The following is a 15,705-nucleotide window of genomic DNA, read 5'->3' on the forward strand; positions in this document are numbered from 1 at the left end:
AGATATGGTGAAGTGACAGCGGTGAAATGAAAGGAGAGTTGTCTCCACCCAACTTCTCCTGTCAATCATCTCCCTCTGAACAATGGCACTGCATGTGGGATGGCTTCATGAGGATAAACAGCACTGTAATCTCTCTCTCTCTCTCTCTCGCTCTCTCTCTCTCTCTCTCTCTCTCTCTCTCTCTCTCTCTCTCTCTCTCTCTCTCTCTCTCTCACAGCAGTGTAAGCTGCACACAGGCCGGCCCATCCTGTACTAATATGATTAAGCAGCAGTGGGCAAAAGCAACACATGCGTCGTCACAAACTTCAGGCTTCCCAGCTTCTGAGTCACTTTCACAATAAGTTCTGCGTTGAGTTTCGACAAAGAAACGCACAAAGTGTCAGTGATATTAGAAGGAAAATCAATATCCTCAGAGGTCTGCATGATTTAAAAATAGAGAGAAAACAGGCCATCTGCCTCTTAGTATAGTGAGGATTAAATCCAGATTATGGCCGGGGCAAACCATGTGTGTGTGTGTGTGTGTGTGTGTGTGTGTGTGTGTGTGTGTGTGTGTGTGTGTGTGTGTGTGTGTGTGTGTGTGTGTGTGTGTGTGTGTGTGTGTGTGTGTGTGTGTGTGTGTGTGTGTGTGTGTGTGTGTGTGTGTGTGTGTGTGTGTGTGTGTTGCCCGTCGTCAGTGTGTCCTTGGCTGCACACACAAGCAGCAGGTTAGCTACAGAGCTACCACTGGATTTGACAGCTATAGGAAGTCAAAGCGAAGAGGGAGCAGCAACATTTTTCTCTATAAAAAAAACCCATATATCCTCCCTGAGTAGACACTCACGAGACTCGAGATGGCTTTTTTGATCAAGAGCATGATTGGTAACCCCCTCTCAGGAATGGGGCTCGGTGGTGGAGGTGACAAAGAAGAGGAGGCCACCCCCACAGATCCAGCCAAGGCGGCAGGGATGACGCGTGAGGAGTATGAAGAGTACCAAAAACAGTTGGTGGAGGAAAAGTAAGTAACAACACTGAGAGTACTCCACTTTGAATTGATGCCACCGGCCCACAGACAACAGACCGGCTGTGGAGTGAATAATCTGACCTTGAACAAGCTCTTTTCTCTTTCTCATCGCACTCTGACGATGTTTTCCCTCGTTTGTCTCAACGATCATCTTCAACATTCCCATCTGAAATCACCTGAATGTGCTTTGCGTTTGTTACTTTCACAAGTTCACGGCAGTCCTTTTAAAACATGCATCTGTTGCTGAAGGTCACAGCAGAGCTTCCACCATACTGCTTCTCTCCTGGTTTTTTTTTTGGTTTTTTTTCCTGCACTTTTTCTACACAATAATCCACTCTGGCTAAATGTTATGCTGGTCCTGGATCAATAATCTCCTGTAATCTGCCATCTCGTTCTGCTGCAAGAACAGTTATTGTGCATATTTTGGACTCACTTTCTAGTTTTCCTAGCAGTTGTTTAAAGGTATCAGTGTAATCTCGAGGGAAACAACGCTGCATTCAAAGAAAATCGATGATTATATTTTGATAAAGTCAGTGATTGCTCTAAAATACTCCACTTTAGGTTTTCCTGCAGTCATGCATCCTGCAACTTTTTGAGAAATATTTATAAGGGTAATGGCATTACATTGCCAATGACTTGTCAGGAGAACTTATTCAGAAACTAGTGTGATTTTCATTTTTATAACATTTTTTCATGAATCCAGTGACCTTCTTCTCTTCCAGCAGATTCATGCAGTTTGTATCACATAGCATTATTCAGTTTCTTTACCACCATATTTAAATACTTCATTTTGTTTCAAACATACCATAAAATGAGCAACACACTATGTGCCAAACTAACATCTGCATGCAATGATGATTTGCTCCTCTCTCCAATGGATTCAGGTTTGGTCAAACCTTCATCAGTTGTTATTTCTCTGCAGTTCAAGTTGTGGAGTCTTGGCTTCATTTCAAATCTGCTTGACTCAGTCTGACCCAGTAATCCTATCTTTAATTGGCTGAGGGAAAGTACGTGAGTGTCACATTGTCAAATACTCAAGGCCCCCCCTGAGGAACTGCAAAAACAGTGATGATGTTCACAGCAACAAGAAACCACTCACCGTTTGGAAATACATCTCACACGTAAACGTGCCCACAAACAGCAAGATCATCACCTCATCCAATAAAATAAAAGCAAATTATTGTTTGGGAAATGCCATCATACTTCGCTGCAAATTCATGTCCTATCTTTCCTACTCAATATAGGTCAGTGTATCAATTAATCTGTATTTATAAACCACGGTTGTTTTATGAATTACCAAGAAATCTTACAAATGAACAATTTTTCCAGGTTTATATAGGCTGCAAGTATTATTTGTTACACTACCATGGGATTTAAAATGGAGTTTCATTCTACAAATCACAACCAGCAGAGTTACACCAAATGTATAATGTAGATTTTCAGTGTTCAGAGGCTTTGGAAGGATGTTCTTATTCAAGCTTATTTTTGGTTGTTATCTCTGTGGCAGTGCCTATAAATATGATAGATTGGTGAATATTCCTAGAAAAGAAAAAAAAAACAAGCTTTAACAAGAAATTAATCCAATAAAAGTGTAATGCTGCGTTTCATCCATGGCTGACAAACAATTTCCAAAACGAACCAAATGTCAACAAACAATGTCAAGGATGTTTTCTTCTTTTGCAGGATGGAAAGAGATGGCGAATTCTTAAACAAGAAGGCAGAGAGGGCAACGCTCAGGGTGTGTCTCAGGGAAAAGTACAGGCTGCCAAAGGTAAACACAGTTTCTATTTCTACACAACACACTAAAAATATTTTCCATAAATTAAAATAATCTTGAAGGTGATTGCGTTAAAATGGGGTCTTGTGAACTGCGAGGGGAACGGTGGCTGCCCGGTTAGAGGTCAGAATGAAGTCATGTGACCACGTGTCCAAGGGTCATGTGACCTTAACAATGAATACTGGCCAATGGTGGTGCACTGGACCAGGGATTAAACAGACAAGTCATCACATCAAACTAGCAGAAGTGGTTCATAAAACTTTCACAAATACTTTTACCACACTATAATGAAAGAGAATGTGCTCAGTAAGAAAACATTCAGGAGAATTAACTTGAGGATAATGAGCTCAGTTTGGGCTCATTTCAATCATTACTTAAATATTTGGCCCAAATCCAACACACAAATCATACAATAAACACACTCTGGCAACAAAGTTGAAACTCTGTATTATAAAAGTCTTTAGACTCTGGCTGTTTCAATCAAAAAAAGCCACATAAGAAGTAATCCAACAGAAGAGAAGATCTGAATTTGATGACTGAGCTCACCCAGGTAGAAATATCTGCTCCATAGTTGATTGAGGTGATCTTAATTTATCTGCGGCTCTTGGCAGCTGCAGCCTGAGCAACAGGAGGCGGGAGGCTATGACGGCAGATTAGTGAGAAAGACACTCAGCCAGCGTCCTCGAAACGCTGGCCTACGCTTCCCATATTGCACCTTGAGTCTTACAAAGCCAAATGCCACTGAGCAGGTGTCCTGGGATCATTAGGGAGCTCTCGGCAGAGTGAACTGGCTCTGTCAAACAACATCTACTTCAGGGATATATAAAGGGAGCCACCAGATTTCAGAAGAGCCGTAAAGGAATCATAAACTAAAATGGAGGGCGCACAGAAGGTACGTTCAACTCTAATTTAGGTCATTGAAATCCTCTCAACCCGATAGATGGATGTAGTGGTGAATTATTAAAGTGAGGAAGCTCGTGATGAACTGCTCGTGATGAACTGCTTGTGCTTCACGGAGGAAAGGTAAAGTCAGTCTCTAATGGAGGTTTTCTAATATGATAATTAAATTAATCTGAATACAGTGACGACCTTGGCTGCTGGAGGAATTTATAATAATCACCTGCAAGAGACATGCTCATTGTTCAGTGGTGTGCTTTAAACAATGGGTCCATTTCTTTACACGGCCTCTCTTTTAAATTGAGACCACACAAAGAGGAAGATGACAATGACTGTTGAATGTGATGATTTCTTTACAAATGGTGTTTACAGTGCACATTAGTCTGAAAGGGACCACACGACAAAAGAAAAAGTGTTTGCATGGGTTTGAATGGGTTTTCAGCAACAACAATAACCGCAAACTGGATCTTTTCTTATAGTTTAGAAGATAGGTGCTTGCAAACAGTGCAGGTCTGAACTAAAACCTTCACACATATTACTGGAACAAGTGTGTGGTTTTGTACTGTATGTATGGAAACGGGAAGTTTCTGCTCTTCATCTAATGGAATTAGGGTCTCATGCAACGCTATAGTAGATATCTTTAGCCTATGGTTGGGATTCAGAGAGAAGAGGCTAAAGCAGGTCTGAGATAATCCCACAGATTGAAGTTTAAAGTAGTCACAGTGCAGCGCCTATTGCATGACTACTCCACATATTAAGTGATTAGACTTAGTTTGTTGTGAAGGCTTTACATTTAGCGTTTGTATATGTTATTGTAGCATTGTCGACAATAAGCCCATGGGAGAAACTTGTGTAAATTATAAAATGTGGAAAAAGACAGACGGCAGGAATATCCTCGAATGCTGTCAGATGAACATGGATTAAGACGGATCCTGGACTGTGTCGCTTTCCTGCTCCTCGTACGTCGCTATGCTGACCTGGAAAGTTGATAAATGACCTTAAATTGAAATATTGTATTGTTTGAAGTCAAAATATACTTAAAACATTGTAATATGTTCAAAAGATCTGTATTTGTTTAGGGGTATATACATTTGATTTTGTGCTTTTTGATCAACTCAGAAATATGTGTTTGTGGGTCCAGTGTAGCAGTGGAGCCAAAAAAGGAAACCCGGCAGCCAGGCATCTTGTTAATCCTGTAATTAGCCTTTAGGTCATTTACTTTGGCACCTAATAATTAACCGAAAGCACATGTAAACAAACAAGGGGAAAAAAAGAGCATTTCCTCTAATGGAGAAAGACTGAAGCGTTGTACATTATAAATATTCAAGTATTATGTACACCCTATATCAAACAGCTGATCCTATTGGATGACTTACTAATTTCTTTTTATTCATTTCAAACCAACAATGTTAAATTGACGACTGTCCATATAACACAGGTGCATGTAACTCAGTTTCTATGTGTAATTCATATTTATTTCACTTCTTGCATGTGATACATTAAAATAGAGGGCTGTGGTGCCCAATAATACAGGAAGTAGCAACAGTAAAGTTAAAACTACACACCAAACCGGCATTCGAAGGTTTATTGCCACTAAACTTGGCTCAAACACCAACCTCTGCTGTCTCCTCTGTCCCCACCGCTGCCTCCCGCAGAGCGAGCAGGACGAGAACATGATTGAGATGGCCGGGGACGACGTGGACGTCCCCGAGGAGCTGCTCAAGATGGTGGACGAGGACGCCACGGAGGAGGAGGGCAAAGACTCCCTCATGGGCCAGTTTCAAAACTTGCAGAACATGGACATGGACCAGCTGAAGGAGAAGGCCTCGGCCACGGTCACCGAGCTGAAGAGCAAAGCAGAGGAGAAGTGCTCCGTCATGTGAACGGCCTTGCGAGGGTGTTTGTGTGTGAGCGGTGGCGAGGAGAGGGCGTGAGGAAGACGAAGTAAATGAGTTCTCACCACTTTCTGGGATTGAAAAGACCAAACTGGGTTAAAGCGTGAATGATTCAGCCACTCTGTCCAGTCATTTGCGTTTATAACATTCACCATACAGACAAACATGTCACTGAGGCACATCACGCGGTGATGTAAAGTTGTTCCTGATTTAATACATTTTCAAAATATTGAAATAAAATCAAAGGATATATGTCAAGGTCGCCCCATTTCTTACTCCTTCCTGTTTTTTTTTTGTTTTTTGTTTGTTTTTTTCAGATGAATGATGTAGAAATTCATTTTTCCTTCTCACGTCTCTTTCATATGGTCACAACTTCCAAAAAGCTCAAGCTTTTATTAATTGTGATATGATGTCAATTTTTTTTCTGTTTGTAACAAAATGAGACGGTTTAGTCTCCAAAGGTGTGTTTTCCAGTCAAATATGTGAGACTATATCAAGACCTTCTGATAGAAATCCAGTCCTGTTTTACCTTCCTGTTAGTTTCATGAGTACTCTAGAGTTTTTCTGTACGTGGTGTTTAAATTAATGACGGTATTTAGTTTGATTAAATCGTCTTCTTTTGTGTTACTTCAAAGCTGGTCACCATTTCAAGTTTGGGCAAAAAGGAAATGTCCGAGCCTGTTACATTTGCGGAGACGTTTGCAGATTTGCACAGGTTGTGGTTTCATCGTGCTGAACAAAACACACAAACATTGTACATAAACACTGAAGACGCGGATAAGAAAACAAATGTGTCGTTCGAATAAAGATGTATATTGGATACGAGAAACGTGTCACTGCGTCTGAATATTCATGTTTCATGCGGCTCCGTCTTCCACCAAGAATCTCTGCTGTGCAGGAATTTAAGATTAAGTAAGTACAATTAATCCAATCTAACTTGAGTTAATTCGGTGGGTAAAGGAATCGGTCTTAAATTAATTGGGCATTATTCACACAATCATGATTAAGCAGGAGGTGTATGGGGGTTTGGGGGGTGGGGGTGTGGGGGGGATCAGGGGGACGAGGAGTCACAGCCTTTAGAGTTTCACATGAACCCAAGTTTAAACGCTGTGGATTTGTGAAGTCTGGAGATTACATCTAATAGGATCAGCAGAGCCAAGGTTGTCAGCCTGTCCTCTCTCTCTCTCTCTCTCTCTCTCTCTCTCTCTCTCTCTCTCTCTCCTGAAAATATTTGATATGATCATTTGCTGAATATAAGCTTTTACAATAAATATTAAGCTAAAAATAACGACATCCATAAACAAAAGATCTACGGATAGATGAAACTGATGTTGTAAATGTTTAAATTGACAGTTTATGGAGGATCGTTCAAATAACTGAACAATACAGACAACTAACAGTAATGAATGGTTTGCTGGTGATTATATAGTTTGCATTGTACCAATCTAAGTGGCTACAAATGGTCGTAGTTAAAAGCATAAATGTTTAACTACAGAGGAATAGCTCAAATGATGTAATGACCTGGGGAATAACATGTTTAATTGGTCGTATTATAATGAAATAGTTATTAATTGGCTGTAATTATCGGATGAATGGTTGAAACAGCCACCGTTAAATGTATGACAGCAAAATTCCTATAGCAATCGAAATCGGTGAATTTCCTCCATTAACTTATAGATACTGTACATGTGCTATCTGTCTATCTGTCTGTCTATCTATCTATCTATCTATCTACATATCTGACAGATGAACAAAAAATGTATTAAAATGTAGAGTCTACATGAAGAGTCTGCGGTCTTTCTGTTTTATATTAATAATAACACTGACAGCTCTTTCGTGTTATGAGCCGATGCAGATGCTTCATTCAGCCAGCGAGCAAGGTTAACTGTCAGCCAAGCAGTGGGCTGATTAAGAAAAGAAACTTGAAGAAAAGAAACTTGACGTTGCCACGAGTCACGCAGAAAATGGCGGCGCGATTTAAGCCGCATCATTGCAGACGAGATTTTTATTTCCGCACAATTTCAAGAAGTGAGGAGCTGTAGTTATATATCACAGTGAGTCCAGTTCCAGTAAACCAAAAAGAAAATATTAAATTTGGTCAAGCCTCACTAAGGCTTTAGTTACTACCCCCCTACATTTCTGCAGCTCTTTCTCATGCTTGTCATCTATGGCCTTTGAGTTTTGTGTAGACCTGTTGTTAAAATGTCAAAATTGACCTAAAATGTTGAAAGCACACACACACACACACACACACACACACACACACACACACACACACACACACACACACACACACACACACACACACACCACCCCCCTTCTAAGGTTTTCCAAACAAAGGATAAGGTCACCTTCTTTAATTAGGAAGAGCTAAATAGTTTTAGGGGTTTTAACTCTTTTGAGTAAAATAATGTAATCCCTTCTTAATGTAATTAAGAAGGATTACCACACTGCTGTCAATCTTTGTTTGCCGTTAAGTGGCTATAGTTCAGATTTGTTATTGTTTGGGCTTTGTTACCCACTTTTTGACTCAACACCTGTAAGAAGTGCTCAAAGAAAGAAAGAAAAGAGGAACAATGTCACCAAAAAAAATGATTTAATTGATTTTAATGAGCTCATTATCTAATTTAAGTTGCTTTGATTGGTCATGTTTCTGGAGGCATGTGACCTCTTCTTTAGGTCGATAATAAAACAAAACACTCGACTAAAAAGAACTGTCTATTCATTTTGGCAACAATATCTTGACGCTTTGATTAAATATTAAGCTGCCATCTTGCAATCCCTGACCAGAAATCTTGTAATTATGATTTTGTTGTACCTTAATCTGTGTGCCTAATCTTCCTCCTCTTCTTTTTTTTTTTTTTTTTTCACAGACTGACATGGACATGACATCTGGAGGAGTGGAAAGATGGTTTTAAGATTTATGTAAGTAGGTTTACAGCCAGTACTGACTGATGCACTTGAGATGGGGAGGAGTTAGTGTGTGTGTGTGTGTGTGTGTGTGTGTGTGTGTGTGTGTGTGTGTGTGTGTGTGTGTGTGTGTGTGTGTGTGTGTGTGTGTGTGTGTGTGTGTGTGTGTGTGTGTGTGGTTACCCCCACAATCCAGCAGGGCCAAATCCAACAGGACATCCCCTCTGTGACGTGCTGCTGGGGTGCCGCACGAGCATGGGAGGCGAGAGGAGGGGAGGTGGGGGTCTTACAAGCAGCCACTACTTTAAAAGCCGCCTCCAAAGATGCTCCACAGTCACCGAGAGACACATGCACAAGTTTGACCTCCAACCATCCACCACAAACTTTGAATAATCGACTCCATGTGGCTTCTTGGATCAACTTCCCAGGTGATGATGATGGAAGAGCGCACGTCTCCCTCCGCCCGCTCCGCGCAGAGTCCCGGGAACAACCCGGCCAGAGTCCACAGCATCGAGGCCATCCTGGGCTTCAAGGAGGACACCATCTTCCACAAGTCCACCTCCTACAGCGTGACGGACAAAGTCCTGGGGAAAGACGCGGCGGAGCGGAACGGGAACGTCATCGTGGCGCAAATAAAGAAAAGCCACTACGCTGAAAGTTGTGACAGTAAGTGCATTCTTTTTCTTTTCTTTTTTTTTTTTTAAAAAACAAATAAATCATTCAAAAACTGTTCAGAAAGTTGTTTTTTTGTAATCTAAAAAAGTATTTAATTTTAATTTCGCTCTGTCAGACGCAACTTTTTTTTCGGTATAGGAAAAAGAAACATGCTTTCTTTTATTCTTTTTTATTTATTATTTATTAAGAAAACACTTGCTTATATGACATTTGCGTTACATTAGGTTTCCATTTCTCAAAAAACAAAACAAAAAAAAACTTTGGAGTAATCTCACCGCTCGCGCCCCCGCCCTGCAGGTGCGTGTTGCGGCAGCAGCTCCGGTGAAGCCTCGGTGTGTCCGGACTCACCGGACCGAGACGACGAGAACCACAAGAAGAAGCACCGGAGGAACCGGACCACCTTCACCACCTTCCAGCTGCACGAGCTGGAGCGGGCCTTCGAGAAGTCCCACTACCCGGACGTGTACAGCCGGGAGGAGCTGGCCCTGAAGGTCAACCTGCCGGAGGTCCGAGTTCAGGTACAAACGAAGACCCCCTCTGTTCTGTCCTCACAGACAGAACCCGTCAGCTCATGTTCTGTGTTATACCAACATTATTTCCATTCTAAACACAAGAATTCAAATAATAATAATTTTCACATCAAAAGTTTTGTGCATGGCCTTACTTTCCTTTAAATTACAAGACTGTATGTAAAAAAATAACAATATTTGTTGTAAAATCTTAATTGATGATGTGAATCTATAGCAAATAACTGAGATAGTCAGTGTTTCAGAAAAGTTTAACGATTCTTTGCTATAGTTATAGATTCACATCATCAATCAAGCATTTATTTTCAATCAAAGTATAAAATGCTTGACTTGGTTTAGGTCAGGCGTGTTTTATCCGAGAAATAAATGGCACAATGGGTTTATTATTATTCATATTATTAACGTTTAGTGGTTATAGTGACAGAATTGAATGTAAACTGCTCACAGGGAGCGGGAATAACAAATCCCACTGATAGTTCTCTTCATCTCTATACCAGTATACTTATGTTTTATTTTCTAGCACCTAAAATAGTAAAAAAATAATCTATTTTTAAAGCTTACTGACTTGCTTTCTTATTCTAATATTCACTCGGTTAATATAGATTTATTTTTATCGTGTTTATAGTGTAATGATTTTTTTTTTCTCTTTATTTACTTAGTCAATAAAATTCGTTGTTTTTTTATGGAGACAAACAATTCGGTTATTCAGTAGTTTCTATTTTGTAAGTAGTTTTTATTTTATTTCTTTCCTGCATTGATTTTTTTCCTTATTTTTTCCTAATTTTTTTCAGAAATAGGTTTTACTTTTTAGAGCTCATAGTCTTGTCACGTTTTAATGTTCTCCATCTATTTATTTCTTTTTCAGTACAAATCTAGAATTTATTCTATTGATTTAAATGTGTTGAGGCAAGTGTAAAGCAATGTGAGCTGACTCATTCATTGTTATAATACTTTTCATTTCAAGCCTTTGCACCCTTCAGATAAAATTGTACAAATTGAACAAAACTGAAATGCATTTCTGTCGGGTTTGTATTTTAGGTGTGGTTCCAAAACCGGCGGGCCAAGTGGCGTCGACAGGAGAAGCTGGAGGTGAGCTCCATCAAGCTCCAGGACATGTCCTCCTCCTCCTCCCTGCTCTCCTTCAGCCGCTCCCCCGGCGGCTCCCTGGGCTCCGGCCTGCAGCTGGACCCCTGGCTCTCCACCCCCATCACCTCCTCCACCTCTCTGCAGTCGCTCCCAGGCTTCATCAGCAGCTCGCAGGGCCTCACGGGCACTTACACCCCTTCTCCCCCTCCCTCCATGCCCTCCTCCTTACCGGCCTCCTTTCTTAACTCTCCTGCCCTGGGACACGGCCCTCACCTGCCGCACATCGGCTCCATGTGCCCCCCGCCCCCAGCATACCAGTGCTCGGCCGATCCCAGGAACTCCAGTATTGCCTCTCTCAGGATGAAGGCCAAGGAACACATTCAGTCTATTGGGAAGACGTGGTGATGCTGAGAGAGGATTTAAAACATCACAGAGAATGGACTCTACCTGGCTGCTGGGATTCTATTATTTTGGATGAGTGGGAACTCCGATTGCTCCAACAAGCTGTGGCACAAGCTTTGAAAAACTACTGAATGAGTGCTTCGAAAGGTTTTTCTTTTATTTGTATTTTTCCCCCCTCCCCTTTGACTTATTTCTGTATTGTTTGTGAGGTTTTGGAGTCATTACATCCAGACCAATTTCCATCCAGTGGTATATCGTCATCATAACAAAAAGCAGTTGGAACCCATCGTTATCTGTTTATTCATGTGTACTGGAGCAGTTTTGATCATTATTTCCTGCTGGTTGTTTTGATCAAAGTTCTTGATCTTCTTTTCAAAAGATGTATCAAATGTAATATTTTCTCTATACAATAAAAAATATATAGAAAGTCATTAAAAAGTTTCTTTTCCTGCCAATTTTAAAGAACTTCTGCCTCATGGGAGATATATCCATTTGATATATAGCAGTAGCATAATTTTTTTCATATTTATTAAAGAAATACTTAAAATACTATATACTAAAAACAGGAAACCTTATATATATATTGAATATAGCACCTTCTAGTGGTGAGTCACTGATACCTACAATAAAAACAATCATTCAGGTTTGAAAGCCAGTCATGAAGATAAACTTGTAGATGTTATGTTATACACTAAATATGATTATACTATCGATACATGCAAAAGTTATAAAATGTAATTAACAGTGGATTGTCCACGCTCCCGTTTAATTATTTAATTTAAAGTGGCACTGCCTAATATTGTGTGTGTGTTTCAAAGAAGCAGCTTAAACTCCCAGATTTCCTCCCTTCTATTGTAAACAATGAATTTCCCAAACCACTTATTTCCTCCCCATTAACTCCTGTAAACTTTATCTCATTCGGCGCTGGGATTAGACCCATAATGGGGGTGAAAGTGGCTTGTACCTCCATTGTTGGCCAATCATCCATGACAAATGAGTAAAGAGAACCAGAGTGAACACTTTCCTTTGGCTTTAGAAGAAAGATGTGTGTCACCAAATTGTTTCAATTGGCATTTCCTACAGTCTCCATCCCCTCAGGACTAAGAATAGTCCCACTCATCTTCAAGAAGTGATCCTCAATACGACACAGACATTGCGATTGTTTCTTTCTTCCTTCTTATTTCAAAATCCATCAGATTGTGAAAAGGCCTGAAGGTCTATCTTCTTGTATGAAGGTTTAATGTTCCATTTTCCACCAAGCCTATCGCCGAAACATTAAATACTTCTAAAAGTAGTGTTGTGCACCATCTAGTGGTGAAAATTGGTTACTATCCATATTTAGATTAATGGAGCAGAGAGAATAGAATAGAATAGAATAGAATAGAATAGAAATACGGTCTTAATTCCAGAAGGAAACTATTTTTCACAAATAATTATTGTTATTTGATTTTTAAAATAACATAATCAGTTCCAGACGTAGTTAAATATTTAATTTACTGTAAAAATTACTTTATTTTATTTGTGAGACGTCAGTCCTCTTTTTTTTTTAATCAAGATAATCTTTTACACCAAAACTGACCACTTACACTTCATTAAGTCGATACATTTATTTGTCACATTTAGGGACAGTTATATAATTTCATATGAATTAAAATACTGCATATTTCAGCCCCTATTTAATAGGAGAATAATACTTGAGTAATCACTTATTTATAGCAATACATTTTGCAGTAGACGTATTGCTTTTTTCATCAATTGACACATTTCATCCAAGTGATACAAACAAAATTATATATTTGATATGTATTGTAATTTATTTAACAACATTATTCGAAGGGCACTTAATATGTTGTTTTGAGGAAATTAATCTGTCACACATTTAGAGAAACAGACTCGATTTCCTCATACACGACGAGGAGTTATTAGACTTCAGGAGTACTCAGTCTGATAGAACAGTTCACCAAAAGGCTTTCATATGGTGCCCCCTAGTGGCTGACTTGTTGTTGTTTTAGTTCCCTTATACCTTTCATTTGTTTATTTTTATTTCCAAAAGAATAAAAAATGAACTTTATGAACACCAAATCGAGATCTATAAAACATAATAATAATAATAAAAATAAAATGACATTTGTGGCATGCAAAGCATGATTTGACTTCCACAATGCAGTTATCACAATGATAGATTTATTTTCAGGTTCTCAGACGACAGCACACCACCTGATCAGATCAGTCAGTAATCAAAATGCTGTATGAATGAACAGAATGAAATAAATCTGTGGGTTTCCCTGCCGAAAGAAAAAAAAAAAATAGAGTGGATATGTGTTTACGGAGCACGAAGAGATAATAACGCCTCTTTTTTGAAACAGATGTCCCCTTGTATTTAGGTGGAGTCGTTGTCCTGCAGCTCCAAAGCCAGAAGAAGCAGGTTTGACATCTAGAAAACAGCAATCAAATGGATAAATGTGACCACAGTTTGATGTCATACAGTAACAGATGAAGAATCACTGAAAGGCGAAATCCACAAACTGACCTCTCTGAAATGTTCTTCCCTGTCCTCTCCTCTCCAGCTGCTGTGGAGCCGGAACAGTCGGTTTGCCCTCGGTGAAATCATTGGTTTTTGGTTCTTTGGTTGCATGAGAGCCTTCATCAGATGCTCAAATCGCTCGTCTCTCTCCAGCTCTGTCACCCTGGCTGTCTCGGAGGGGCTGAGGTAGTCCCCGACGGCATTCGCCTCCTGCAGCTCGGGCCGACTCTCGAAGCTCTTCTTACCCATCAAATGTCCTGCGTGGAGCGAAGTGACATGGATCAATTAGTGTGCATCAGTTCTGTTTGTAATCCAACTACCAGTCCACTAAACCAGGCTCCAACACAGACCGCAGTGTGCCACAGACAAGATCAAACACAATGTTTGATATTCTGAAATTAAGTGAATACAGTGATCAAATCAATTACTCTTGTAAATGTTTACAAAGTCATTTTCTAATTGAATACAGCACAGAATTTCAATAACCTGAACATCCTTGATATATCTTTTATTCCCTTCATAAACCAGAAAACACTGTCACTGCCTTTCAATGACTGGGATAAACTGTTGTGTGAATCAACAATCTCAGCCACTTGACAGCACTAAATGATAATGATTAATGAAAATACCTCAAAAATGTATTTGGGGACAAAGAATATTGGTGGAAATCTATTAATCCAAAATGTACCTAAATAGACATTTCCTCTATCATCTAAAGGAAAACACGTAATCGAAGCCGAATCATGATCCAAAATTTGACTGGAACTTAAAAACAATGTTTGTCTGCAGTATGGAGCCTCAGTCTGTATTTGGAAGGGGGGGAGGGGGTGGGGGGGCAATGAACACACACACACACACACACACACACACACACACACACACACACACACACACACACACACACACACACACACACACACACACGCGCAATAATTTTGTGCTCTGTTCCTATTTGTTCCCATTAAATAAAAACATGGAATACCTCTCACACAACTGGAAAGTCTTTATCAAACGGTGCCATATTCTTCAGGACTATACATTTGTGGGATGAGCAATAAGGATACATAAATTGTGTCCAAGCGCAGTCGTCTGAGCTGAAGTACACTTTCTCTAATAATTAAGAATAACATTATTACAGTGAAAATTTTATAACGTCAACAAGACCCTAATGGAACATTTTAAGAGTTCTCACTGTTAATTTGTTATAAAAGTGACCATGAATGAAAAAATAAGAAAAAAAAAAACAGAAGTTCCTCTTACCTACAGCCCAGTGATTGCCTCGGGGATACACCTTACCCACAGGAGCTGCAGGACTCTGTGAGGAGTGCAACATGACAGGCACTGCAGCCAGGAGGATGAAAAGTGGCCCCACTGGTCTGCAAGTCCACGAGCAGCACAAGCACACTCCGCCCATGTTGCCACGGACAATGTCGGCTCTGAACAGCGTTAAATGATCCTGGGAGTGCAGTTAATCGGCTGGATCTAACTCTGGAAAAGCTCCAGCATAGTGGATCTGTCCGACGCTGCAGAGGAAGAAGCAGAGGTGCGGACCTGCAGAAGTTCCACTCCCGGTGGGTTTGAAAGAAATGCCTCATGTTCAAAGTTAAATGCCCCTCCTGATACAGCTGTGCGTCAGAGGCTTTGTGCATGGAGCAAAGTGAAAAAAGTGATGATGACTAATCATCATCTGGACTCTATAATTATTGATCATTGTTTGCCCTGAGATTCTAGGAGGTGGAAACGTCACATCAGGATGATGGACGAGACTTGAGATTAATGGTTTCTGTCTCAACATGCAAGTGGAGACATAAGAGTTCAGACTGTGTCGATGCTGGGAACCTCTGCTCACATTCAACATGTTTGAATCACAATTATTACAGGTAAACACACTCATTTTGCAGAATATCGTGTGAATAGAACCTGGAACAAAAACCACATGTAGGAACCACTTGCCAATTGTTTCCATATATACAATAAATACTTTTCCTGCATGTCCACTATGTGAAATGTTT

At 40.1% G+C, this 15,705-nt stretch overlaps 2 protein-coding genes across 2 annotated transcripts; both read left to right on the forward strand.

The window, feature by feature from the left end:
• The first annotated feature begins 513 nt into the window (after positions 1 to 513).
• Positions 514 to 6,402, forward strand: cplx4a (complexin 4a). Its single transcript, XM_080477280.1, has 3 exons — positions 514 to 994; positions 2,684 to 2,771; positions 5,330 to 6,402. Exons 1-3 carry the CDS (start codon positions 831 to 833, stop codon positions 5,555 to 5,557), a joined length of 480 nt encoding a protein of 159 aa, XP_080333406.1. The 5' UTR covers positions 514 to 830; the 3' UTR covers positions 5,558 to 6,402.
• Positions 6,403 to 8,525: 2,123 nt separating this feature from the next.
• Positions 8,526 to 11,599, forward strand: rx3 (retinal homeobox gene 3). The gene is made up of 3 exons (XM_080477748.1): positions 8,526 to 9,145; positions 9,452 to 9,672; positions 10,720 to 11,599. The coding sequence occupies exons 1-3, from the start codon at positions 8,881 to 8,883 to the stop codon at positions 11,170 to 11,172; spliced, it is 939 nt and encodes a 312-aa protein (XP_080333874.1). The 5' UTR covers positions 8,526 to 8,880; the 3' UTR covers positions 11,173 to 11,599.
• The last annotated feature ends 4,106 nt before the right edge of the window (positions 11,600 to 15,705 follow it).

This window comes from Lipophrys pholis (genome assembly GCF_963383615.2).
Source record: "Lipophrys pholis genome assembly, chromosome: 12".
In the NCBI taxonomy this organism is placed as follows: domain Eukaryota; kingdom Metazoa; phylum Chordata; class Actinopteri; order Blenniiformes; family Blenniidae; genus Lipophrys; species Lipophrys pholis.

What these genes read in the sequence shown, in the direction of transcription:
- cplx4a (XM_080477280.1), top strand. Translation starts at nt 831, where the DNA reads ATGGCTTTTTTGATCAAGAGCATGATTGGTAACCCCCTCTCAGGAATG. An exon ending in AAACAGTTGGTGGAGGAAAA is followed by an intron (nt 995 to 2,683) that starts GTAAGTAACAAC and finishes CTTCTTTTGCAG; the next exon opens with GATGGAAAGAGATGGCGAAT. An exon ending in AAAAGTACAGGCTGCCAAAG is followed by an intron (nt 2,772 to 5,329) that starts GTAAACACAGTT and finishes TGCCTCCCGCAG; the next exon opens with AGCGAGCAGGACGAGAACAT.
- rx3 (XM_080477748.1), top strand. Translation starts at nt 8,881, where the DNA reads ATGTGGCTTCTTGGATCAACTTCCCAGGTGATGATGATGGAAGAGCGC. An exon ending in CTACGCTGAAAGTTGTGACA is followed by an intron (nt 9,146 to 9,451) that starts GTAAGTGCATTC and finishes CCCGCCCTGCAG; the next exon opens with GTGCGTGTTGCGGCAGCAGC. An exon ending in TGCCGGAGGTCCGAGTTCAG is followed by an intron (nt 9,673 to 10,719) that starts GTACAAACGAAG and finishes TTTGTATTTTAG; the next exon opens with GTGTGGTTCCAAAACCGGCG.